The 25,109-nt window shown below is 45.0% G+C and overlaps 1 protein-coding gene across 3 annotated transcripts; it reads left to right on the top strand.

Annotated features, from left to right (window-relative positions):
* The first annotated feature begins 864 nt into the window (after positions 1–864).
* ELF3 (E74 like ETS transcription factor 3) lies at positions 865–24,344 on the top strand. 3 transcript variants are annotated; one of them, XM_061631857.1, is made up of 9 exons: positions 865–967; positions 15,733–15,903; positions 17,506–17,727; positions 18,322–18,411; positions 18,514–18,636; positions 18,985–19,077; positions 21,217–21,327; positions 21,862–22,057; positions 23,186–24,344. In XM_061631857.1, the coding sequence occupies exons 1-9, from the start codon at positions 919–921 to the stop codon at positions 23,295–23,297; spliced, it is 1,167 nt and encodes a 388-aa protein (XP_061487841.1). In that variant the 5' UTR covers positions 865–918; the 3' UTR covers positions 23,298–24,344. The 3 variants fall into 3 exon arrangements, with proteins under 3 accessions (XP_061487841.1, XP_061487842.1, XP_061487843.1); XM_061631858.1 differs by lacking the exon at positions 865–967 and adding an exon at positions 14,180–14,308; XM_061631859.1 differs by lacking the exon at positions 865–967 and adding an exon at positions 14,200–14,221.
* The last annotated feature ends 765 nt before the right edge of the window (positions 24,345–25,109 follow it).

The following is a 25,109-nucleotide window of genomic DNA, read 5'->3' as shown; positions in this document are numbered from 1 at the left end:
CTACACTAGCTACCAATTAGTTTCTGGGCTCAGATCAAAGTGCTGGTTTTGAGCATTCAGCATCTAAGGCCCTTCTTCATGTGCCCCTTCTGAGGAAGGTGTGGAGGGTGGTGACATGAGAGCGGGCCTTTTCAGTGGTGGCTCCCTGCTTATGGAAAGCTGTCCCCAGGGAGGCATGCCTGCTTTTTAGGTGCCTGGCAAAAAACATTTCTCCCAGGCATTTGGCTCCTAATTTTGGAAGGCTCTTGATGTTGCAGCCTCTTTTCTGGGGTGGGTTGTTCCACCACTGCTATATTTATGTTTTTTTAACTTTGTTTTAAGTTTTTAATACTGGTTTTAACTTTTTTATTGATTTGTTAATCGCTTTGGGCTCACTTTTTTGAAGAAAAGCAACTAAAAAATTTAATAAATAAGTGCCTTACCACCAATTATCATTAGATATTTCAACAAGGACAACCCCATATTAATTACATTTAATCTATTGATTGCTTTAAATATATTGGACAAACACGTTTTTACAGTAGTTAGCCAAGTGAGAAACTGTCCCTGTTTCTCTCTTCCATTTCAAGCATAAGGGATTGTGCCTTCCCATTCTGCTGTTTATCACTGAGCTTTCTTACACAGCTAGCATCTCTTCACTGCTGCTTCTGTTGCTACCATTAGGTGGTGACCACAGACTGGGTGGGCCTTTTGCCTCTTGTGGTTTCCTCTGCTGTCTACAGCTTTCATTTGCTATCTCAGCCAGCTAGCACAAGACAGGAACTGTGCAACTGAGCAGGACTTCAACAGTTGTGCAACTGAGCCAACTGTTTCCTTGTGAGCAGTTATTGCTTCTATTCAATTTAGTTTCTTGTGGGTTCTGTTTTTGCTATGGGAGGATTGGATACCACCTGCTAGCTGAAGTTGTTGGCAGACAAAATGGACACAGAAAGAGATGGCAGTGGTGAACAAGCGGACAGGCTCTTGGGTAAGAAAAGGAAAACCTGACTCTGGCAGACCTGTGTTGGAGTTTGACTTTCAATCCTTAAACATAAATGAGTGCAATGGATCAGTATTTTTAACTAGTTCATTTCATAATACAGCTATGGGGAAGGGCCATAGTTCAGTAGTCGAACATCTGCTTTGCATGCAGATGATTCCGGGGTCAATCTCATCCATCTCCAAGTAGGGCTGGGAATGTCATCTGTTTGAAACCCTGGAAAGCTGCTGTCAGTCAGTGTAGACAATTCTGAGCTAGATGGCCTAATGGTCTGGCTTCATATAAGGCAGGTCCCTATGAACTGCCAATTACCCTGACATTAAGTGGCAAGAGAACTGTAGGGGATCAACTGTAGGAGTTGACTAGGCACAGCTTGGATTCTAACCCTTTAAGTTGCTGTTCTATAGCCCTGGACTATTCCTATCAAGGCTAGCAATTGCTAAAAATGGGGATTGGGCCACAAGCACTACTGCTTAGTGTGCTCATCTGACATGTAGCAGGCGGTGCTACATAACTTAAGAGACACAGAGACATGCAAGACCCGGACTGTTTTGCTCTGTAGCTCAGCGGTGAGCAAAAGGCAGCTCCTGTCCAACAGTGTTTGTGTGTGTGTGTGAAAGCCAGTACTGAAGACAAATCCTGAGATCAAGCATGTGCTTGGATGTGTTCTTTCTGAATTCTGTCCCTTTCACTCTTTTGTACCTAGATCCTGCTTGTGGATCTCAGGGTTCTATTTAAAACAATTCCCACCAGCTTGAAGACTCCCCACCCGGATGTCGCTGAAGGTCAAGGTTGCTTGCTCTGTATGAGGGTTCTTCCTGATGAGCAATCACTCCACATAGGTAGAAACTAAAATGGTACAGGCCTAGTGCCACCTCAGACTTTTTGAGGAAGGGGATTTGGCACCACTTGCTCTTCATTATGATTTGCACTTGGAGGAATCACTGATGGCAACACTCATCCTCTTCCCCAGAGTGCACATTACTAGTCTACCCCCCCCCATATTTTTTTATGGTGCAGCAGCTGCTATTGTATTCCAGTGCTTGCTTTCGATATTTTAAAGCTCCCCCCCCAAAGAAGAGCACTCACTTTCTTAATGATGTTTATAAGTACGTTTTGAGAAGATAACCCCTGGATTTCAAGGAAGAGTGATATAAATTGGGAACTTGGGAGTGAAGCTGAATATGTAGGGTCAACAGCTGCCATTTCAAATGTATTTATTATTAATAAATTTCTGTACCACCGTTCAAGAACAGAATTCTTTCCAAGGTGGATCATATAAAATACAGCAGAGAGCATTTAAAAACATCTCCACGAAGGTGCCACCTAGCTCAGTATTGTCTACACTGACTGGCAGTGTTCTCCAGGCTTTCTGGCAGGGTTCTCTCCCAGCCATACCTGGAGATGCCATGAGGGATTGAACCTGGGACTTCTAGCCTTACCTGGAGATTTTTGGGGATTCCCATATAATTAAAACTAGAAGTTCAGGATTCATAGCGCAGCATAAAACAGACACCAAGACCAGGCCACACAATTCTATTCCCAGCCACAATTTGTTTCTGTAAATCAAGGTAAAAAGATTCTGCAGGTTCCCAACGCTGCTGTTGGCAGATAAAGATCAGATCAGCATGGGGGCAATTGTGATTCAGAGCCACATGTACCGGCAGCGCCTCTGCAACAAACAAATGGCAAGAAAGAGAGCATGTGGGTCTACCAACCACTTGTTTCTTTGGATCCCAAACTTATGTGCAGAGCTTGGAAAAGTTACTATTTTGAACTACAACTCCCATCAGCCCAATTCAGTGGCCATGCTGGCTGGGGTTGATGGGAGTTGTAGTTCAAAAAAAGTAACTTTTCCAAGCTCTGCTTATGTGGCATAGAAGTGTCCATGATAGGCTAGCGTGGGGATGATTTTTGGCCGTGTAAAACTGCCTTCATAGTGGCAGGACCAAGAGCCTGCGGAGCTCCGGCCACAACGAATATAGCAAATTGCAAGTCTGAGGCTACATTCAGACAGCAGTTTATTCCATTTTCCTGGTGTTTCCTTACATGATAATTTCCTTATTTTATTTTATCTTTTGCACGATGTAAAAGCCGCATCTGGAAATCTAGTGGCATATAGTGGAAATTTAGCACTCATTTCCAGGCTGGTTGCTTCCAGAAAAAATCCATTTGTAACCCTATTAACCCAGGAAATTGCAGCAATAAAATGACAATAATTTGGGGTGGTATACCAGCATACAGTTCTTTCCTGCCATTTTCATGGAGGAATCATGGGGGAACAGAAGTGCACATGTGTGGAAAGACTGGAGGAGTAGCAACACATCTAATCATATTCGTTGTTGTGTCACATGACGCCCGCTGGTGTGAATGGAATTTAGAGCAACATGGCAATATATTAGTCAAAAAGCCACAGTTCCATAATGCAACAGGTATTGCAGTGTGAACAGGAATGTTAGAAATCAGGACAGAAGCACTACTATGATAGTCAGTAAAACTAACACAATAAACCCCATGTCTGAATGCAGCCTGGATGATTGTTTCAGGCTTTTTAGATGCTTAAATTGTTAGGAAATCTGTAATATTTAGGTTATGTGGTGATTAAGAGGTAAATGTTGATATACGCAAACAACTAATATTTTTTGAAGGTCAGGATTGACTCTGGAGTAAGGAATCACTGCATACAGATGGGATGACCATCTGGTTTTGGCCTATGAATTTCGTTTTGCCTCCGATAAAGTCTTGCATGAATGACCCACATCTGCCCTGAAGTATCAGCTCTGCAAGGTGCATACTGAGCTGGTCATTCAGGTTTTGCCTGCAGGGATAGTTTGTTTTGACTCCAGTCTGACTGATGTAATTGAACAAAAAACTTTGGGAGTCATTGAACCATAGGATCCCATGGGGCCACCCTGCTAGGCTTGGCAACAACACTTTGGTGCCCCAAGTAAGAGCCCAATGCCCCAATGGAGCAAAGGGGGTCTAAGATGCTTGCTGGATATTTTGTGCAAAAGAGTGTTGCTCCTCAGACCCTACAATATAACACATAATGCAGAATGATTTGGAAGCAATAGCACAGGGGTAGCCAACATGGTGTCCTCCAAATGTTGTTGGACTACAACTCCCATCATCACAGACTAAGCTGGCTAGGGCTGATGGAAGTTGGAATCCAGCAACATCCACATTGGCTACCTCTGTCATAGTAGAACATGGTTGCTAGGCAACTCCAATGTTTATATCTTCCTTCCCCCACCCCCACAGAATAGACCACACTCTCATGTGGTGGCAACAGGTGGACTGTGAGCATCCCGAGGAAGGGCATAGGGGAAGCAAAGTGAATTTTAGGGATTGTTGCAAGCATTACCCCACATGTTGGATTTCTGAAAGAGAACTAATGGTATATTTCATTTTAACACTCCCATCTAAAACCTATTTTCTCTGAAGTAAAGCCTATTGATTTGAATGGCATTAACGTTCAAAAAAGCATGCTTAGAATTGCAGCCTGTGATGTTCCTGCTTATAGTGTAAATATGGTAAGTGCTGTTTATATAGAAGACATATGGTAAGTGGAGTGAAAGTGGAGGGGGGAGTACATGAGCAGTAGAATGCTGGATGATTGGCCGAGCGTTTGAATGGCTGGGAGTATAAATGGAAGAATGACAGTTGAATCTGGGTGGATGTTGGGAGTGTGGAGAAAGAGGTGTTTGAGGGTGGAGGTCAGGAGTGTGGAGAAAGAGGGAGTTGGAGTTCTGATTAATAATAAGTCAAATACAAAACAGGAATAGATGAAACCATACGCTTGTGAAACATTCTAAAACTAATCTTGTTATTTCTGATATTTAATAAATACTTATTTGGTTTACCAAAGGCCTGATCCTTGGCTGGGGGATATACATACCAGAAGGGAGGGCAAGGTAATTACCAAGGCTGAACAGAAACAGTATCTAATGGTGGCAGCGGTGAAGGGAGGAATAATAACAATTCAAGTATCCAGAGCAACCCAGAGTTGTATGCGTTATCTATAAAGATACAAGGGGGTTGGGAACAGCATAAGCACGCAGTCACAAAAGTAACCAGCTAGAGAGAGACTCAGGCAAAGTCTCTGGGAGTATTGGTTATAGGACGTGACTGGTGGTACTGCCTAGCAGGGGGATCTAGTGAGATCTGTGCTAGAGCGGAGTGAGAAACCATATAAAGAACGGTCCGGACTGGTGGTATCCCTGGTGGTGCCTAGTGAAAGGCAGTAGCCACAAGCAGGTGGGAACCTGACAGGGAGAACCAGGGGAGGGCGTCACACAGCCTTATGTCAATTCCCAGTTTCAGGGGTGGCTGGTGCCCATTTGGACTGGTGGGGTGGAAGATAGCCAACAGGCAGAGCCAATGAATTTTAGTTTTATCCCAGTCCTCCTGCTGAGACAAATGAGGAGGAAGCTGACTGCCAGGGCCACCCCCTGGGCTGGTTGTAAGCAAGAAAGCAGGCTAGAGGGTGAGGGTTGTATGGCTGAGGGCAGACTGAAGTTGATGGGGCAGTGACTCTTTTGCCCTAATAGACCAGCTTCCACTACCCAGTTTATGATTCTGTTATAATTTATAAGTGAAAAGTGCCTTTCCTTCAAGTAACTACCGGGATGCAGAGATACTCACTTATACTCTCTCACACTGACACACACTCACATTGCTACCATTAATTGCACTAAGGGGGAGCCCCCCTAGACTCATACTTTACAGGGGCCCTTCCTGCTTTTATGTGTTAAAAGCGTCCCTTTTTCTATGTGTTGAGGCCATCTGGTCCTCCAAGCAAAAGGAACGTCCTCCATGCCATCAACAGCAGAGAAGCGTTATGAAGCTACAATGGTAGGGCCGTCAAATTACTTTTCCCTATCTAACATTGCCATCCATAACACCCAAATATGGAAATGTAAAGTTTGCCCAGTGATACTTCAATTGCAGAATGGACTTATACAGCTGAAATATACACAGCTGAAAGCAAGAGGGGAGGCAGTAATCCACTCCAGGGTTTCCATCTTCTCTGGGTCCTGGTTCACAACAGGATATTACTTAACCAAAGGCACAGTGACAAGTGTCCTATCTTCCTCCCTCACATCAGTGATCTCGGGAAAGGACAAAGAAACCATGCAGCTCCTATCCATGGATATAGCAGGACTGATGTGTGTTGAAGCTCTTTAGGCAGTGGGTGGAGTTCCAGGAAACTCAGGTGCAAGGAACCTTTTTTAATCTGAGAACCACAGTCCCTCATGGGAATTTTCAGGGGGGTCATATGCCAGTGATTGGCAGGGTCAAAGGCAAAAGTGAGCAAAGCCATTAATGTGACCATTACTCTTGTACATACAGTAGACATGTAATGTAAAATCAGCTTAAAGCTTATTTTATAACCAGAGGTTATAGGGGAGAAATTTGTGCACACAAATGGTAATTTATCTTTGTTCTTCATTATTCTCTCAATAGGAATATCACCTTCTGTTATTGTAGCAATGTAATCCCCATAACAAAATACAGCATAGTTTTCTCCTTCTCCTCCTCAGTCTACTCCTTTACATGCTTGAGCTTAAAGGCAACATGATCGCTTGGAATATATACCGGCCACTAGAGGGTAGTCATGCCTAGGTTTGCTTCCCCCAGAGCACCTGGTTCCCCAGCAAATTGCTTTTTCAAGGGGTGGGGCAAGGAGGGGAGGGAAGGGAAGAGTTCTTCTCTGACAGACTGATTGTCAAGCATCACAGTATAGGCAACCACCTGGATGTTTGTGATTCAGATTAAGTCATTGAATCCTGGAAGGAACCAGAAGGATGTGGGCAGTGGATTAATCTTTTTATTACAGAATGTTTTGATTATGTACAGGCAATGAAGCAGCATGTATCACTCCCACAGAGGTCGGGTGCATGCAGAAAAAGTTTTACATAAACAATAGTAGGAAGCAGCATATGATAAGGCATGCAAGTCCGTTAAGGGAAGGTAGCAAGTCAAAATCAGAGTCCAATTAATGAATTTCAAGAGTGTCAGGAAGGGAGATGGATGCAAAGCCAGTCTCGCCTTGTGTGGGGCCAGTGAGCCAGGCCAGTCATCTTCCGCTGATTGTAGCCTCCAGTTGTGGATCCTTGGTAGCAGGAGTTCTCCGAGGCAAGGGGGTCCTCCGAAGGCATTCTCTGCGGTGGTTGCTGGTGCATCCAGCGTATTCAGGTGGTATGGTTGTATAAGGTGTGTGAGAATGTCACGCTTAGCAGTCCCCAGAGCGCAAGGTTACATACAGTAAACAAAGCAGAAATAAAATGTATAAAACACATTTTATATAGGTAGGATATTAGATGCAGTGCAAGCATCTGGCATGTAAGTCCTTTTCTGAGAGTTGTGTTGACAAGTCCAAGATGGATCTTCTGACGCAGAGTCTGTGGCTGGGGAGTGGGGTAGGCCCAGGCTCCTTCTGCAGGTGGTGGTTGTGTGTTCTCTGGGAGTACCTGAGCCATTTGGATTCTCAGCTGTCTCAGGTCTCTAAGAGGCTTGGGCTCCCACCTGTGAAAAACAACGAAAACAAGCAAACAAAACAAGACAAAATAGAAAAGTTAGGCTTGTCCGCAACATGGTGTTGCCTCTTGGCTCTGACCCCATTTGGGGAAAGGCCAAGAGGTTGGGGATCCCTCTTCACAAAGGAGGAGAGAGCAATTTGTGGCTCACCCCCTCTGGGTGTAGTGGGGTGAGCTTGTGGCGGCTCCCCTCCTCTAGGTTAGGAGGGCAAACCGTTTACTCAGGATCTCACTGGTCTATCCTCACAGCGATTGTGGGGATGGACCATTTGTGGCTCCCCCCCCAAGGTTTAGGGGAGCGAGTGGCCTGTGATGTGTTCGATGTAGATATAGCGGGACCACCGGATGGTGTCTGACACCATCAGCTAGCGCATGAGTTTGGCATAGCGTTTGCCAACACCACAAGCTCTCAATATGGGCTCGTTGTCAGGGTCCCAGCCTCCTAGGGCTCCAACGAGGAGAGCGTGGATGAAGACTTCATACCCCCTCTCCCTGAGTGCGTCTGCCAGAGGGGCATACTTCTGGTGTTTGTGTAAGCCACTTTTCTGTTCTCGAAGGGGATAGTTATGTCTATTATAGGCTAGCAGTTTACTTTCCAGCAAGTACTGAAGTGTTCTTTGAAGGAAGCATAGGCTGTTCTCTTCTGATGCAAAGCTTCCTGGGTGCATCCTCACTATGGTCTCTTTAATCTACTACCCAAGGCATGGCTGAAGGAAATATTCCATAGGGAGGAAACTTGAAAAACAAGGCCAAAGGTGACTCTTTGACAGGGATGCATATCTAGAAGATGCCTCCTCATATTTGTCTACAAAGCCTGATGAGCATCATTTGAGCAGTTGGCTAGGAAGCAGTAAGATTCCTATGCATCCCTGATTCCAGAGTAGATCTCCAAAAACATAAACTGTCTTTTGGAGTGTAACAGCCCTAGCTAACATGAGTCTTATTCACACAATACCAGTCCCATTTATGTGTATACAAATGCATGGAAGGAGAGGAATCACTCCTGCTGACTCCACTCCCTCAGCTCCACCCCCCCCTTCATTACACTCCTGGAACAGTACTTATGTGCATGCATGTGGCTAGAAACCCTACAAAATGCATGGGCCCCAGTTGCATATGAGACACAATTAACGTACATTTGTATGAGTGTAGGTTCTGTTCTAACTTCACAATGAGCATGTGCAGGTTCAGAAATGGCCATGTGAACAGGGCTGGTGATCTCCCCTAGTCTACCGCCAATTTTCTAGCTTGCAGACTGTAGCCTGAGTAGAGGAGCACAGTTCAACAAGTGCTAGGAAACCACTTATTATAGTGGTGCTCAATTGGTTCTGGCTAAAATCCCCTCAGGGGCAGCTTTAAAAATATATGTGTGAACAGAGGTCCAGTACATAGGAAGATGCTTTATACTTTGACCACATTCACTGCAAACATTTATTCCACTATTATTCCACTTTAAACATTCATAGTTTTCCCCAAAGAATCCTGGGAAGTGTAGTTTGTGAAGGGTGCTGAGAGTGGTTAGGAGACCACTATTCCCCTCACAGAGCTACAATGCCCAGAGTTCCCTGGGAAAGAGGAATTGATTGTTAAACCACTCTGGGAATTGTAACTCCATGAGGAGACCAGGAGTCTCCTGACAAGTCTCAGCATCCTTAACAAACTACACTTCCCAGGATTCTCTGGGGGAAGCCATGACTGTTTAAAGGGGAATAATAGTGAAATAAATGTATGAGGTGAATAGGGCCTGAGATACACTATGAGTCCATCTAGCTCAGTATTGCCTATACCAACAGTCTTTTAACCTTAAGATCAATGATAGCTCAACATTTTTAACCCTAGACATGCATCTGAGGGCCCACTCCTTGCTATTTTTTTTTACTAATGGTCCACACTAGGGGTGGCTAATAATCTTTTTTGGCCTGAGCACCACATTCACCCTTGGCCAGCCATCTGAGAGATGCATGCCAGTGGTGGCAGAGGCCATAAGTGGGTATGGCCACCTCTTACACACACAGACTCACACAGGACATATACACAGAGACATTCAGCTCCCTCCCCAGCTGATCCTTGCAGATTATCTAAGAAGAGAGTTATCCTCAGGGTTGATCTGATCAATCATCGGGAAGGGGTCATTTTTGCATCCCTATCAGGGCACTGTGTGCATTTTAATTGTTTGTTCTTTTTGCTGCTATCACCACCAAAATCAATGGGTTTGCTGGGGGGTGGCAAAGAAATTTGCTTGAGGACCAGATCAGGCCCCTGGCTCAGGGATAGTCACCCCTGGACAACACTGACTGGTTACAGTTCTTCAGGGTTTTAGATAGAAGCTTTTCTCATCCCTTACCCTGGAGTTGTCTACTTTGAACCTGCAAATCATGTGATCTGCCACTGAGCTATAGGCCAACACTAAGACAGGGACTGTCCAAATTATATGCCATAAAAACAATCTGTTATACAAATAGAGACATCATACATAAACTTGGAGGCTGAATCCAATGAATGTTGCTGTGGTGCAAATCTTAAACTAATAATAAGTCTTTTAAAATTTGTTAAAATAATTAGATACAAAATAATCAGTAATCAATGTTGTCAATCTCAGTTCTAAAATCATGTGACTCTACAACCTGAGCTACTCCTGCCATTTGAGGATCCATGGGCTAATCATTGCAAAGAAAACATGGACATGGCAGCCATAGACCCAGCATTTCATTCCCTATCATCCATTCCACAACTCCTTACTGTGAAACAGCCACCCCTTTTCCTTCTCTTTCCTGAGCTTACCTGATTAACTGCAGGTTTTTTTTAGGAATAATTACTCCATGGTAAAAACATTGGAATAAACCTGACTAAGCCACGGTAAAACCTTTGGGATAAGCCTTAATAAAAGTGTGGTGCTAGGCTTATTTATTTATTTATTTTTACATTTATATCCCACTTTTCTTTCATCAAGGAACCCACGGTGGCATACGTGGGGTTCCCAGGTGGTCTCCCCCGCAGGATTCAGCAAGGCGGTGGTCTCATGTGCCTTCAGACCATATCCTGAGACTTAGAAGTAAGCTCCACTGAAATGCTAGCAGTAGATGTGGCAATCCACACACTCTCTCACATAAATGCACAGAACATACAGGCTCCCAGCTCCCTTCATCAGGTGATCCATGGAGATCACCTGAGAAGGGGTTATCACACCCTCTCCCCTCGGAGGGTGGTAACAAGAACTAGGGCCTTCTCGGTGGTGGCCCCTGAACTGTGGAATAGTCTCCCCGATGAGGTGCGCTTGGCACCGACTTTGCTATCTTTTCGGCACCAAGTTAAAACCTTCCTCTTTTCTAAGGCATTTTAATCTAATTTTAATTTTAATTTAGTTTTAAATTTGCTATAATTGATTTTAGACTTTTCATTTTCTTATATGTGCTCTTGTAGTATTATTATGGGTTCTTATTGTATGTATCTGTATTTTGCTGTAAACCACCCAGAGAGCTATGCTAGTCAGGCAGTATAAAAATCTAACAAATAAATAAATAAATAAAAGATTGATATGATGATCAGGAAGGGAGCAATTTTCACCACCACCCCAGGGTGCTCAGATTCACCTACTCAGTGTGGTGTCTGTTTTGTTTTGTTTTTGCTGCTGCCACTAAAATTGGTGGGGGCGTGGAAGAGACAGAAAAATTTGCTGGATCAGTTTGCCAAGCTGGGAGTTAATGACCCTAGCTCTGTACGGTGTTATTTTTATAGTATTCTCTGTTGTATTGTTGTATTGTATAGTATTCTCTGTTGTATTTGTATATTTTGTTATGCACCGTCTTGATATTTTAAATGAGGAGGTGGTCTATAAATGTTTTTGTAAATAAAATAAATAAAAGTGGAATTTGAAAATAACAGTGCAATCGTCTAGTCAGAAATAAGCCCCATTGGCTACAATGAGCGCCTTTAGTATAGGATTGCAGTCTACAGCTACAATCCTATACTCGCTTATTTTGGAGTAAGCTTCATTGAACTCAGTGGAAATTACTTCTGAGTTGACATGTATAGGAAGGCACTGTTAATGTGTTTAGGAATTGAGTGTAAGTGCATTCTTTCTGTCTCTTTCTTCTCCCTTCACTTCACTAAGAACAATGTTTACTCTTTGGGGCATTTGTAAATGAAAGATAAACATATTACAGAAGCAAACATAGCAAAGAATGTAGGCTGGGTTGCTAAAACCTACCCATCCCCAATGGCTCCTATGACTTTAATAATAACTATGTGACGTGTAGAAAATCAGCAGCTTATCTCAATCCTGTCATTGGCATACCTTGTAAAGCTGAACCTGCTGAATTTCTGCCTACTGCACAGCTGCTAAAGGCTCAGGCGTCCCATGGGGGGGAGAGAGATGGTGACCAAAGTTTTTGGCCACAAGCGCAAGATTATGGTGGCCTGGGTCCACTTACAAAAGACCTCTTGCCAATCCAAAGATGCCATGTATAAAAAACAAAAGCAAGCTGTAGGTACTGCATTGATTTTTGTTTGTTGGGGAAATGTTGGAGTGGGGTGGAAGAGTAACTCAGCCTAAATTGGCACCTCCTAAGCTATGATGCCATCAGATTAGGACTTGGGGCAGATGTCCAGAGCCCCACTCAGCAAAATTACTAGGAGGGGCCCCAAATTCAGCAGAGCTGACTTAACCCTTTTTAAAGTTAGTGAAGTAAAACACATTAAAACCATATAAGGGCCCCTGCCAGACCACTAAATCCAGGGTGTAAAATTGTCCAACTTCATCACTGCTCCTAAGTGGCATCAGAGTACTGGGGCAAACCCTGTGCCCAGCAACATTCTCAGCAATGCCATTCTGTTAGAGCTTGACGTCAATGGGGTGTGACATGCACACTGCCTGTGGCCCAGCCAGCTAGGCAGGTTGGTGGGCCGTTCAAGTTTCCACAAAGCTGTAGCTGCTGGGAATAAATAGCTCACCCACCTGTAAACACTACTGTTTACTCCAATTAAACAGGGAGAAAGAGAGATCTGCCCAGCTCATTACTATCTCTGTACAGTAACCCCTCCTCAACACACGCCTGCAAGGCAGGGCTATGTATAGAAAAAAGGAGCCCCTTTGAACTCAAGGAGACAATAGATGTTTTACAAGTGATGCTTAGGTTGTTGAGGTTTGTTTGTTTGTTTGTTTGTTTGTTTACCTATTGGCTAAGTTCAAAATCTACATTGACTAGAATGTACATACATTTAGTTTTAAAAGGTCTCTTCCACAACATTGACATGAAGCTGCAGTCCAGAGCTATGCTCCCTCCTACTGTCGTTTGTGTAAATACACCCTGAGGTCTTACCTTTGGTAACAGAAGGGGGCAGTGGCAGAGCAAAGGACAGCAGAGTACTCTCCCAACTCTGGTATTTCTGCACTAACATCACAAAAGGAACCTGGCTGGATTGGACCAAAGGTCCACACAGTCCAGCATCCTGTTTCCAACAGTGGTCAGCCAATGCCTCCAGGAAGCCCACAAGCAACCTGCACCCTGCATAATTGGCTTCAGTCCACAAAATGTATGCCACAATCAATCTGTCAGTCTTTAAAGTGCTGCAAGACTCTTTTTTGTGTGACTAAAGATACCTCTCTGAAATTTGCTTCTAAATGTGGAGTTTCTATTTCTCTGACAGAGGTCCAATCTTCTTTCATGCACCAGTAACTTTTTCTTTCTTTCTTTCTGACTTGTCCATTATAGAAGGGAAAGCCCCTAGTACTGTGGCTTTGGTAAGCAGCCACAATAATGATTTCTATGTGTGTTTACTTTGGAGTAAGTCATCTTAGCTTCAGTGGCCCTGGCTTCTGTGTAAGCAGGCAGAGGAGTAGAGGACATCTGCCACCAAAAACAATGGAATGCATTGATATAAACTAACTTAAGTTGCGTTACAGTGCAAACCTATACAAGTCTGTTCAAAAATAAGCTCCACGGATTTCCATGGGGCTTACTGCCAGGTAAGTGGGGATAGGATTGCAGCCTTAACAGTGACTTAACTTTGAATGGATTCCAGTTACATTTGTTGCAGGAAACCAACAAAGAATCCTGTGGCACCTTCTAGAGAGATTTGTTGTGGCAGAAGCTTTCATGAGCTAAAGTTCACCTCATCAGATGCATGAATTGTTGCTTTGATGATGTTTCCTGAAATTTATCAAAAGCACTGGCAAAATCCAATGTTGGTCGCAGCACTGAAGGGGTTAACAGAGGGGAGTGTGGAGTTTGCAGAGCATGTGAAACTACACATTTCCAAAGACTTAAGCTTAACAGTTTTTGATCCACAGACTTGTGTCACCTTCACCCCATGGGATGGCAGGTAGCAACTGCCCCCATCAAACCCATTTATATAGATCCTATTCTTGGCAGGGCAGGGAGCAGGCCAGTTTATCTGCTTTGATGAGCAAACAAACACTAGTGATATGAAAAGGGAGAAAAACACCGTCCTGGGTGAAACTGGCACAGGCCCTGCCAGTTCTCTGGTAATGATTAAACTGCCAACCCAAATTTCCCGGCAAGGTAGGCTGGCAGAGTCCCAGGTGGCACATATTATGCAAATTCCCCGGGGCGGGAGCTGACTACCTGTGCTCGGAATTCCCCTAGAGGTGGAGATCATGTTGCTGGATACGCCCTATAAAAGGGTCAGCTATGGGGAGGGGCTGAGCCATAGAGGGAGTGGAGTCACAAATACCAGGGCACAGGTGAGCAGGAGCTGAAGACTCTCTAGGACGCTGCTGCTTTACTAGCTTACTGCTGGGTGGATTAACTGCTGCTGGAGTACCTGCCTGGTAGGTTAAAAAAGGGAGGGGGGGAGGATGGATGTGGAGTAGCTCTGTCTGATCAGCGTTCAGTTCAGCTCAGTTCTCGCTAAGGATGTTGTTTTGGCTGCTGTGGTGCACTTTATTAGCTGGGAAATTGCTGTCAATGTAGACGTGACCCCTGCCGCCTGCCTACTCACACTTGGGGGGGGGGAAATGATAGGATGATGGTTCACTATCTTCATGCTCTTTTTATGAGCTTCCAAATGCATCTGACTGACCATCGCTGGAAACAGAACACGGACCAGATGGAGCCCTTGGTCTGATCCGGACAAGCACATTCTTATGCTTTCTGAACCTGGAAAAGCTAAAAACATTTGCCTCCAGTTCCCATCCATGGGACAGGCTGAAGTTCTCTGGCAAGGGAAAAGGACAAGATGCTGGGCCTGGGCAGGCTCACTCTCATCAGCTTTCTATTGTAATTTGCTAGCTGTAAACCTCCAACTTTGCTGTACAGCTCACATAATGGATGGGGCTCCGGTCCTGCCTGGAGGACTTACAATCTTATGAGCAAGATAAGTGGTGGGAGAGAGATTAGGGATTGGCAAGGATGAATGATAAATGGATGAGACTCTAAGGTGAAGCTAGCATGATTCAGAACAGACTATTTCACTGAGCAATCAAGCGCTTTCTCTCCAATAGTCTGGATCATCTAGTGGGGGTTGGCAAGGGGCTTGCTGGACAAAGTACAGAATAGCAAAAGCTGGGGGCTTTAGAAGTATGCCAGAGTCAACATTGACTTTATGGCTCCAGCCTGAGTCTGGAAAGAGAAAGCAAAAAAGCAAATAAAAAAATTCAGGCTTCTTAGAGGTGATTGTGAGTCCCAGAGCTGCATAAAGGTTGATGGGCAGGGGACCTTTGAAAAAGTAGTAAGAATAAACACTCTACTTCTTGTCTCTCTGTCCTTTGCTATATCAGCCAAGTTTGGGAAATTCAATTTTCCTAACAAAGTAAAGTTGTTGTGGCTGTTCCTTTTTGTTCCAAGCCAAAGACCTACAATGGACAATGGGGAAATGGTATATTTTTAAAATAAAATAAAAATAATTAAATTGGAATGTAGCTTGATTTGTTGCGGATATTCCTTGTCTCGAAATCTGTGGCTTGGTTTTTTATTTGGGGGGGGCTGTCTCAGATGCTGGTGAATCTTGGGCAGATCCCAGTCACAAGGGACTTGAAGGATTGTTGAGAATATGAAGGAGCAAGCAATATGCTGGGGATGAGGAGTTACCCTTGCCAAACTGATGCATGCAAAAATCTTGAAGAAGAAAAGGCCATGTTTGATCAGCGCAACCTCATAGGAGATGGTGCTGCCTGTGCTGTGCTCTGCCGGCAGCTTCTTGCTGGTGGAACCACCTGGATCATCCCCAATTCTAATCATTCCAATCTTCTGGCAGAAAATCCCATGGCAGGATCCTGTGAAATCAGCAACCTCATCTCAAACTACATCAGTGCCATGTACCAGCCAGAGGAAGCACCACCGGACCCAGACCTGCTGACCCACCTCGGAGATGATGACAACCTGTCTCTCACTCTGTCTAATACCCACATGGCCATGGAGACAACAGGTAGGTGTCCTTGGATTAGTGCTGCAAGGAGATGTGGGCAAACAGATTTATAGGGGAAATGGCACATCTTGTATACTTGAGGGATCATTTGAAAAAACTGGCCAACTAGTCTTGGAGAGCTTTCTTTCCCATAGCAGCAGGACAGTACCACACTGTCAGCAAGCCCACTGGAGTAGAGGCTAGGAGACTTATTCTAACCCCACCTCATCTCAACTTCATATGGGTGAACTTGAGTAACTCCCTTAACCAGGGGTAGCCAATGTGGTGCCGTCGACAAGTTGTTAAACTCCAATTCTGCCCTGGGCTCCTACTGGGAGGAAGGGTGGAATATAAATCTAATGAATAACTAGAATTAAATTTAAAAACTCCCATCAACCCCAGCCATTGACTATGGTGAATAGGGCTGTTGGGAACTGTAGTCCAAAAACATACGGAGGACATCATGTGAGCTACCCCTGCCCTTAACCAATGTTGGGCTGATGCGCATCAGTAATATGGAACCCATGGCCCTCCTGATGTTGGACTCTGTAGCAGTTGGTGGGATAGTGTAGGTTAGGGTGGTGTTGCTCACCAGCCTTCGCAACACTGAGCATTGCTGACAGTTTCTGGTAGGGGGAGGGGAGAGGCGCAGGGAGCTCTGCATAGTGCGTCGAATTGGCTTTGCTGCTGCGTTCACACTGCAGTGAGCTCCAAGTGCCTTTCCCCTCCCAATCTCAGGAACTGGGGGTGATGCTCAGCACTGGGAAGGCAGGTGAGCAGCATTGCCCCAATGACCACTGCTGGTTAGACTCAGGCCTATAGCTGGGGGGGGCTGAAGTGCCCCCCCAAAATTTTCCTGGCCCGCTAATTTGTTTAACAAAAATAATTAAATTTATTACAGAAAACAATTCTGCTCCCCCCCCCTACTTTTTTGGTCCCCTCTTTGGTGCAACCCTTTTAGGCTGGCTATGGGCCTGGTTGGACTCCAAGTCCCATCATCTCTGGCCATTGACTATGCTGTCTAGGACTGAAGGGTGTTGGGAGTCCAACAACATTTGGAGGGGTCCCAGGCTCCCCATCTCTGGTGCACAAGAGATGTGCCATATAAATGAGTAATGTTGATAATTCCACCATTGCTCATCTTATTTAAAGGTTTGACGGCAGAGAGTTGAGAGGCTGAGGCCTTTAAAGTGAAATCCTACATGAAATGCTAAGTGTTTTTATACAAGGTGTACTATGCAAAGCTCACGGGTCTGTGAAAAGCCACCAAGGGAATGGCCACTGGGACATGGAATAGCTCTGCTGGTCTTGCTCCTGTTGGCTATACACAGTATTCTAATGGAGTCATGACTGACTGAGCTGTGAGCTAAGACATTGCTGTACTAAATGACCTCACCCCAGTGAGGAGGGGCATGCTCAGAGATAAGGGAGCAGGTGACAGGTGTACGTGTTAACCCAACCACAGTGACTAAGCAAGATAAATCCTGTGCGTAAATGAACCAGCCGCGCCCTTTGCTGCTTGGGTAGCAGAGTGTTCCAGAGGCTGGGTTGGCAAAGCAGTATCCTGTGCAGTGCTTGCTCCACTAAACCCACTCTTCCCCTCCCTCCCCCAACTCTCTCCAGGCAAACCAACATGGTATGGCGAGATGCCACACTGCTGGAGCAGGTCTCAAGTGCTGGAGTGGATCAGCTACCATGTAGAGAAGAACAAATATGATGCCAGTGCCATAGATTTCTCCTGCTGCAACATGGATGGCTACACGCTTTGCCAATATACGCGTGACCAGCTGGGACTCATTTTTGGTCCCCTTGGCGATGAGTTGTATGACCGCTTGCACGAGATCAGTAAGTGCTGGTGTCCTTCCTTTGACACAGAAAGAGCTGAGGGAATTAGATGGGACCTCCAAGTCTAGAACTGTATTAGCTCTCTGTGTCTGGCTGGAGTGGAGAGACCCTCAGAATAGGAACTGCAGCTGTAAATTCACTATGGGCAACAGAAGGATTGAAATCTTGTATTACTGGCTCCACTCTTGTGCCTTTTCATATCAGACACACACACACACACACACACTTCCAATATGAAGCTTTTGGCATCGCTTTATCTTCATGCTAGGAAAAACTTAACCTGCTAAGAAGATACAATGCCTGTCCAGCGGCTGCTAAAAGCAAAAGAGCAGGACCTGTGAAAACAGTGGCAGGTGGTAGCCCTAGGCAAAACCACAAGGCCCAATGGTCCCTATTGACTAGGGGCAGTCCCATATTTCTCATCCCTGTCCTTGGTAAATCACTGCCACAATTTTGCCCCCAATACAGAATGCTGAGAGTGCAGCTTTTAGCTTGTTCCTAAATCAATGAGGAAATGAGAGGCACAGAGTCTGAATTAGCAACACTTGGTCATCTTATTCACAAATAATGTATTTTTTTTCCCCATACTTGTAGCTTCTGTCCCGGACGAACTTGGCTGGATCATGTCTGTGCTAAGAAATGAAGATGTATCCCAAGAGGCCCTTCTGGACTCTAGCCCTTTAGGTGAGGGGTGGAAATGTCTTGGCCTGCTCTGCCTTGTGGTGGTTGCCCACATTGTGGATGTATATGCATTTAACCCTCAACTTCTCCCTTTATTGTTCCTAGAACTGGGAAGCTCCTGCAGTCAGGACTACCTGGATGAGATGAAGTTGGCAAACCTTTTCTCCCAGCCTGACCTTGGTTACAACTCTGGGGCCATGTCTCCAGACAGCTCGGCATCTCTGGCAGGTATGGAAACCCCCTATTGTTCTCCCCAGTTGCTTCAGACATGCTCGAGCTTGAACACTGCAAGCATTATCAGATGCAACTTCCCATAAGCTCAAGGCCTATGAGCAGAGCAAGGAATTAGCACCCTGGGAGCAGTAGCTTTCACCCTTTGGGAAATATTGAGCCCTCTGCCTGTACCCCAGTTGCAAGAAGACTCAAGGCCTACAAGAGGAATCGCATCTTTAGAATTCATCAGATTCCAATGCTGTGCCTACCTTTTTCTAGCAGAGAGCAATTGCTGAATTCCACAGTCACAGTTCAAGCCTCTTAGTAGTAGCTGAGATTTCATTCTCTTTCCTTTCTCTTCAGGGACTATGTCTCAGAGCCCTCAGTCTCAGGACTCCGGTGGAAGTGACCTAGATCTTGACCCCACAGACATGAAGCACTGCCCCTTTTCTGATGGTAAGAGATGGATGGGGTTGTCAATGGGAGGTCTAGATTTCAAGTGGGTGGCCGGATGTGTTTGTCTTCAGCAACTTCACCAACAGAGCGGTTTGCATCATCAAAGGCAAATGAATTAGATGGAAGACAAAGATTACTGACCCCACTATAAACAACATGTGTAGAGAAGTAGGAAACGGAAAATGTTGAGAGGGAAAATTAGAGTATGTAGCATCTTGGGTTTTGCTAATATTCCAAGTAAGGATATTGTTGATTTTTAAAAACTGAAATCCTGGCTGTCTGGGAAAGAAGAGACAAATTTTGATAGAAACAGAAGGCTAATCAGAGTAAGCCTGATAAAGCTTAATTTCAAAATATTTATTTGTTTGCAGCATTTATACCCCACCCTTTGACCAAAAAGACTCTTGGAGCAGCTTTGTAACTCTAGGGCAGAGTCCCTTGTATAGACTGAAATCAATAGCTACATCAGAACTGGAATATCAAGCCAAATGCTAGCAACATTTCTGCAGGAAGTAGGAGTCAGAGGCTAACCCTGAAATGTGGGTTTGTAGTATCCGTAGACAGAAGGGATTCATAGAACCTGAGGCTGGGTCTATCCGTTGTTCTGTGTGCCTGCTTGAGTCTCAAACAGTGGTTACACTCCTCTACCACCACCACCACCACATTTTTTTAAATGAAAAGCAGTCATAGGGGGCTGTAATCCTGGGCAGAGCACCAACCATGGCTGACTAGCTTTTTCCCCCTTTGAATGTTTTTCAACTCAAAAATCACCTACAGGCTACTTTTCTCTCCTTGGGGGGGGAAAGAATGGAGGTTGGCATCTTTTCCTCTGCGGATGGAGATGATTCTGAATGGGAAAGTGGTCCACAGAGAGATTAAGCAGCCCTTCCATGCTCACCAGTGAGCCATTCAAGACTGCAGCCTTCCATGGGTGCTTTTTAAGGGGAAAGTTGTACACAACTGCCTATCTATGAAGCTAACTTATCACAACCAATATAATAGTGGCATACAGTATAGAACCCCCCAGAAGGAAGGAGTGGCTGATATAGTGATTTTCTTCACTGGATAATTCTGCCACACCTTGCAATTAGACAGGGGTGTATGTAATAGAGGGAACAATGCAGGCAGGCAGAGGAGACATGAAATTGCAATTAACAAACAAGCAGCTGAAATGGAGGAGATGGATACTGGGGTGGATATACACATAGGCTGCTCTAGAAGCCTATTCCCTTTACATTTCAGCTTGGGCTCTCAGCTATTCATAAATGGGCACACTATGCTTATTTAAGTCATGTGTAAGACTGACCATTTAGCCAGTACGTTATCAATGAGAAGACATTGCTCTGGTGCACTGGGAGAATGCCAAAATTAAATCTTGTGTCTATTATTAATTCTGGCTCTCAACTGCTACCCTCCCTTTTAAAGAGGATGCCTCTGAACTTTGAGTCCTGAGAGATACCTGATGGAGGGAATATAGTCTAAGTCTAGGGAAGGGCCCTGGCTTAGTGGTAGAGTATATGTTCTACATGCAGAAGGTCCCAGGTTCAATCCTTGGCATCTCCAGGTAGGCCTGGGTAAGACTCTGTGTCTGGATATCTGGAGAGCTGCTGCCAGTCAGTGTAGACAATACTGAATTAGATTGCCCAATGTTGTGATGTGGTATAAGGCAGCTTCCAGTGGAGTGTATCCAGTGTTAATCATACTCTGTGCAGACCCATTGAAATTAATGAAACTAAGTTAGTCATGTCCACTAATTTCAATTAGTATGCTCTGAGTAACCCTCACTGAATTCAATAGGACATAGACATAGGGTTGTACTCAACGCAGCACTAAATTGCTGGTTCCATCAGCGCAAGGCTTTTTCCTTGCACAACAGAACATTCTCCCCATCTCCTCACCCTTCCGCCCCTTAAATCTGTTCTGGGGTTTCCCCCAACTCTCCAGAGCAGATGTGGGGATGGTGCAGGGTGCAAATGGGGGGAGGAGGGGCAGAAAGTCCTGTTGTGTCAGTGCTAATCCTTGTAGTGGAGCAATTATTTAGTTGACTACCGCCCTATGTTCCTATGTAATCTAACTAGGTTGGTGTGCTCTGGGAGGCAAGACTAAGTGTGCTCTACTTTTACCTCTCCTTTTCTCCAGGTGACTATGCAGAATATAAGAAAGAAGATCTCAAGAAGCGGAAAAGGGGACGACCCAGGAAGGTCAGCAAGGACAACAGAGACTGCCTGGAGACCAAAAAGAGCAAACACTGTACGTAAATCTCACACTTGCACAGAGACTGTTCAGGGACATCTTGGCTATTGCATGCAATCCAAGAGTTTTGCCTCTCACTCTCTGCACTGCCACAGATTGCACGCTGCTTCAGTGCCCTTAAACACCTCGCCATACTATGCAACCACAATACTTGCTTGCACTGGCCCTTTGCCCTCAAGCCACAAGGCAGCTCATGACAAGGATTCACACACCTGATCCATTAGGACAGCCCCAGAGGCACAAGAACTCAGTCATATGGCTGATCAGCTTCAAGCCTGCTGAATTGTGCTCCTTCGTAACAGTTCCATGGATTCAGGGCTGAGTGACCCCAGCTGAGCTGTCTATCAAGCCTTCAACATCCTTGAGGGTGTGGGGCCTGCTCTAAGCACAGCCAAGTTGCTCGTGCCATGATGCTGCAGCGGAAACTCTTTAAGCCCTGCTTTGGAATTCAACTAGGATCAAAGGCTAGGGGCTGCCTGTTTTTCTAGGCAATTGACTAATATTGCCTTCCTATTCTCCTTTTTGTAAAAGCTCCAAGAGGGATCCACCTATGGGAATTCATCCGGGACATCCTAATTCACCCAGAAATGAACGAGGGGCTGCTGAAGTGGGAAGACCGACGAGAAGGCATCTTCAAGTTCCTGCGTTCTGAGGCAGTGGCCCAGCTCTGGGGGCAAAAGAAGAAGAACAGCAGCATGACCTATGAGAAGCTGAGCCGAGCCATGAGGTGCGTATTCAGATATTTACAACTGGGATGGGGACCTCTAGATGTTGTTGGACTCCAACTCCCATCAGTCCCAGCAAGCACAGCCAATGGACAGTGAGGGTTGTAGGACAGCAATATCAGGAAGGCCACAGATTCTCCATTCCTGGTTTTTGAGATATTTTTATGCCACTCTTCATTTAAAAAATAAAGAAATCCCAGTTATAATACAAAAACAGTTAAAATTTGAATAAAATGGATTCAACCAGCAGCAAGGCATTAAAAGCCAAATTAAAACAATCGGGAGAGCTAAAATTATATCTTGAAAGGTCTGTGGAAGTACTGAAGTCCTTTGCCTGACACTAAAGGACAGCAGAGGAGGAGGAGGAGGCTGCGAGACAGTGCCACGGCCTAGCCTAGGTTGTAACTAAAAAGGCAGGCAGGTGAAGGATGGCTGAAGGCAGACTGAAGTTAGCAGGGCAGTGCCCCATTTGCCCAATGGACCAGCCTCTACTGCCCAGCTCAGGAATGTATAAACAATCTACATTTAGGCAGAGAGGGGAGGTAATGGAGAGAGACAAGGGCAGCAAGGGATGAAAATGTGAACAAATTTATGCTGGCTGAGACTGATGGAGTTGTAGTCCAAAATGTCTGGAGGGCACCAGGCTGGAGAAGTCTGCAGCAGACTTCCTCAGTAGGGGATGCAAGTCTGAAGCCAAAGGGCTTCACACAGTGGACTTTGAGGATGGATTTGAAGAAGAGAGAAGTGGGGCCATGAAGACGTTTTGGGAGGGAGTCCCAGGCATTGCCATGAGGGGAGCACAAGAGATAATAGAGTGTTTGATTTGGATGACAGAAATCATGAGTTGAAAACCTCACTTAGCCCTGAAACTTTATTGGTTAGCTATAGATATGTTACTGCCCCTTAGCCTAACTTATGTCATGGGGTTGTGATGAGATTAAAACTAGAACCTTGTGTTCATCATCCTGAGCTGCCTAGAGAAAGGCTGGGATAACTCAATTTGATTGTGGACTATATTATTATCTGTTCTTGTAACCACTACCTTCCAAAGTACCTAATCCGTTTTGTGTCTCCTGGAACTGCTTTTTTTTTTATATGGCCCTGCCTGACTCTGTGTCTCCTCTCCTCAGGTATTACTATAAGCGGGAGATCCTAGAACGAGTGGATGGTCGGCGGCTTGTCTACAAGTTTGGGAAGAACTCCAGTGGGTGGAAGGAGGAAGAGGTTCAAGACAGGAGCTAAGAGCTGGAAGAGCTACTGGCGGACTTAGACTTGGCCCACTATTGCTCAGAGGACCAGCTTTGAGGACTATATGCACTGATATGGGCTCTGAGCCCCTTAAGCTGCTGCTTCCAGCAGTGTGTGGTAGACTCCAGCTCCTCCGTGGGGCAAAGCTTGTGTGTTGGCTCCCAGCTGGGAGCTCAGGTAATTACAGCTGATATTTTGGCTCAAGTAGGTTATTGTGAACCACTATTACTTTGTTGCATTTGGACTCTGGCTGCCCTTTGACTCTGAATAGGATTACAATGCCTTTGGCTGCCCGAGGCCCCAGCACAGAGCTCATCGAGGCAGAAGGAACAGGGTGTTCTCGGCAATTTGCTTTGTCCCAGGGGGGCCATTCACAGGACATCAAACGGTCTGCTGATTCGTAGTGAATGCCATGGTCAACTGTGCATGGGGAGCTGGGATTTGCCACTGTGCCATCAGAATGTGGGAATGCTGATACCCTCTTTGGAGTGGTAGCTGGAAGTGAAGCTTCCCACCCAGTTGCAGGCTGGTTACTGGCCAATGCTCCTCTTTAATAACCAGAACTTGGTCAGTCTTTGGATGTAAGCCTGAGATCAATGTGGATTTCACATTGCTTTGGAGGGCAGGATTCAGAGACCTCTTCATTGACTCTTCTCCAGCCAACCTATGTGTACGTGTAGGGGGAAGAAATCCTCTTCCCAGAACGTTGGCAGCCTTCCCCACAAATTGCCTCTTCTCACTCTTAATTTATGTGATATATGTAAGTGTGTTTATATAATGTACATAGATATCTATTTTTTTTTCATAACTAAGGTTGTGTGATTGTGTCAGGAAGCACTGGGCATTTTCAAAACCAATGATTGTTGTTGCTAACATTCAGCTGGGCTGAACAAAAAGGAAATCTTTTATTTTGAAATCACAAAGTGTTTGTAGGATGTTGTACCTGCTCGTTGGTGTCTCCAGGAGAGCCCTGCGTGATGTACAGGTCTCCTGCTTTTTAACAATAATTAACCAATAAATCATTGTTTTGTTGGTTTTTAATCTCTGTGTGCTGTATATTGATGAATGTTCATTATCAGGGGATAAAAGAAGAGAATGGATTTTCAGCAGGATAGGATGGGGTGGTACACTTCTGTTCTCTCCTCTCTTGTGGATCTCTCCTGTTGACATCATAGAAATGTGTTCCCCTCTTTAAAGATGTTCCTAGCTGTTTGATCAGGGACAGGGAACCTGGAATCCTCCTGATATTGCTAGACTAAAAAAAAAATCCCTGACCATTGGCCAAGCTGGCTGGGGCTGATGGCAGTTGGAGTCCAACAACACCTGGCAGGCCACAGGTTTCCCATCGCTGCTCTAGACAGAGGTGCAAGAGCACATAATCATTAATCCATTTCTAGTGTATCTTTTTTTTAGTAAGAAAACAATACATATAAAAAGCCTTGTTAATCAGGCCAAAACTCCATAAATTACAGCATTCTGCTTCCTCTAGTGGTCGATCAGATGCCTCAGGGAGGCTCACAAGCAAGATATGAAGGCAACAGAACTCCCTTTTTTGTCATCATAACCCACAATCTTTTCAAATGTTTTTCTTAAACCATTTTAAATCCCCCCCTTTCTAAAATTCTTTTACTCTTTGACCTCTATAAAAAACAGCAGCATGCTGCCCTGGGCTCCTGCTAGGAGGAAGGGCAGAATATAAATTCAATAAATAAATAAACAGTGAACATTCAAAGATCTTTGTACATAGGATAGGATAAATTGCTGAACCCCTTATAAAATCACAAAGACAGTGTGAATGTAGAGACG

The sequence above is a fragment of the Rhineura floridana genome, chromosome 6 (genome assembly GCF_030035675.1).
Source record: "Rhineura floridana isolate rRhiFlo1 chromosome 6, rRhiFlo1.hap2, whole genome shotgun sequence".
Lineage (NCBI taxonomy): Eukaryota > Metazoa > Chordata > Lepidosauria > Squamata > Rhineuridae > Rhineura > Rhineura floridana.
Note: the sequence above shows the minus strand (reverse complement) of the source record. Positions and strands in the feature narration are given on the sequence as shown.

Bases quoted from the DNA above. Each gene is read 5' to 3' on its own strand.
- ELF3 (XM_061631857.1), top strand. From the start codon at position 919: ATGGACACAGAAAGAGATGGCAGTGGTGAACAAGCGGACAGGCTCTTG. The intron at 968-15,732 runs GTAAGAAAAGGA...ATCTTCTGGCAG, and splicing joins ACAAGCGGACAGGCTCTTGG to AAAATCCCATGGCAGGATCC. The intron at 22,058-23,185 runs GTGCGTATTCAG...TCCTCTCCTCAG, and splicing joins AAGCTGAGCCGAGCCATGAG to GTATTACTATAAGCGGGAGA.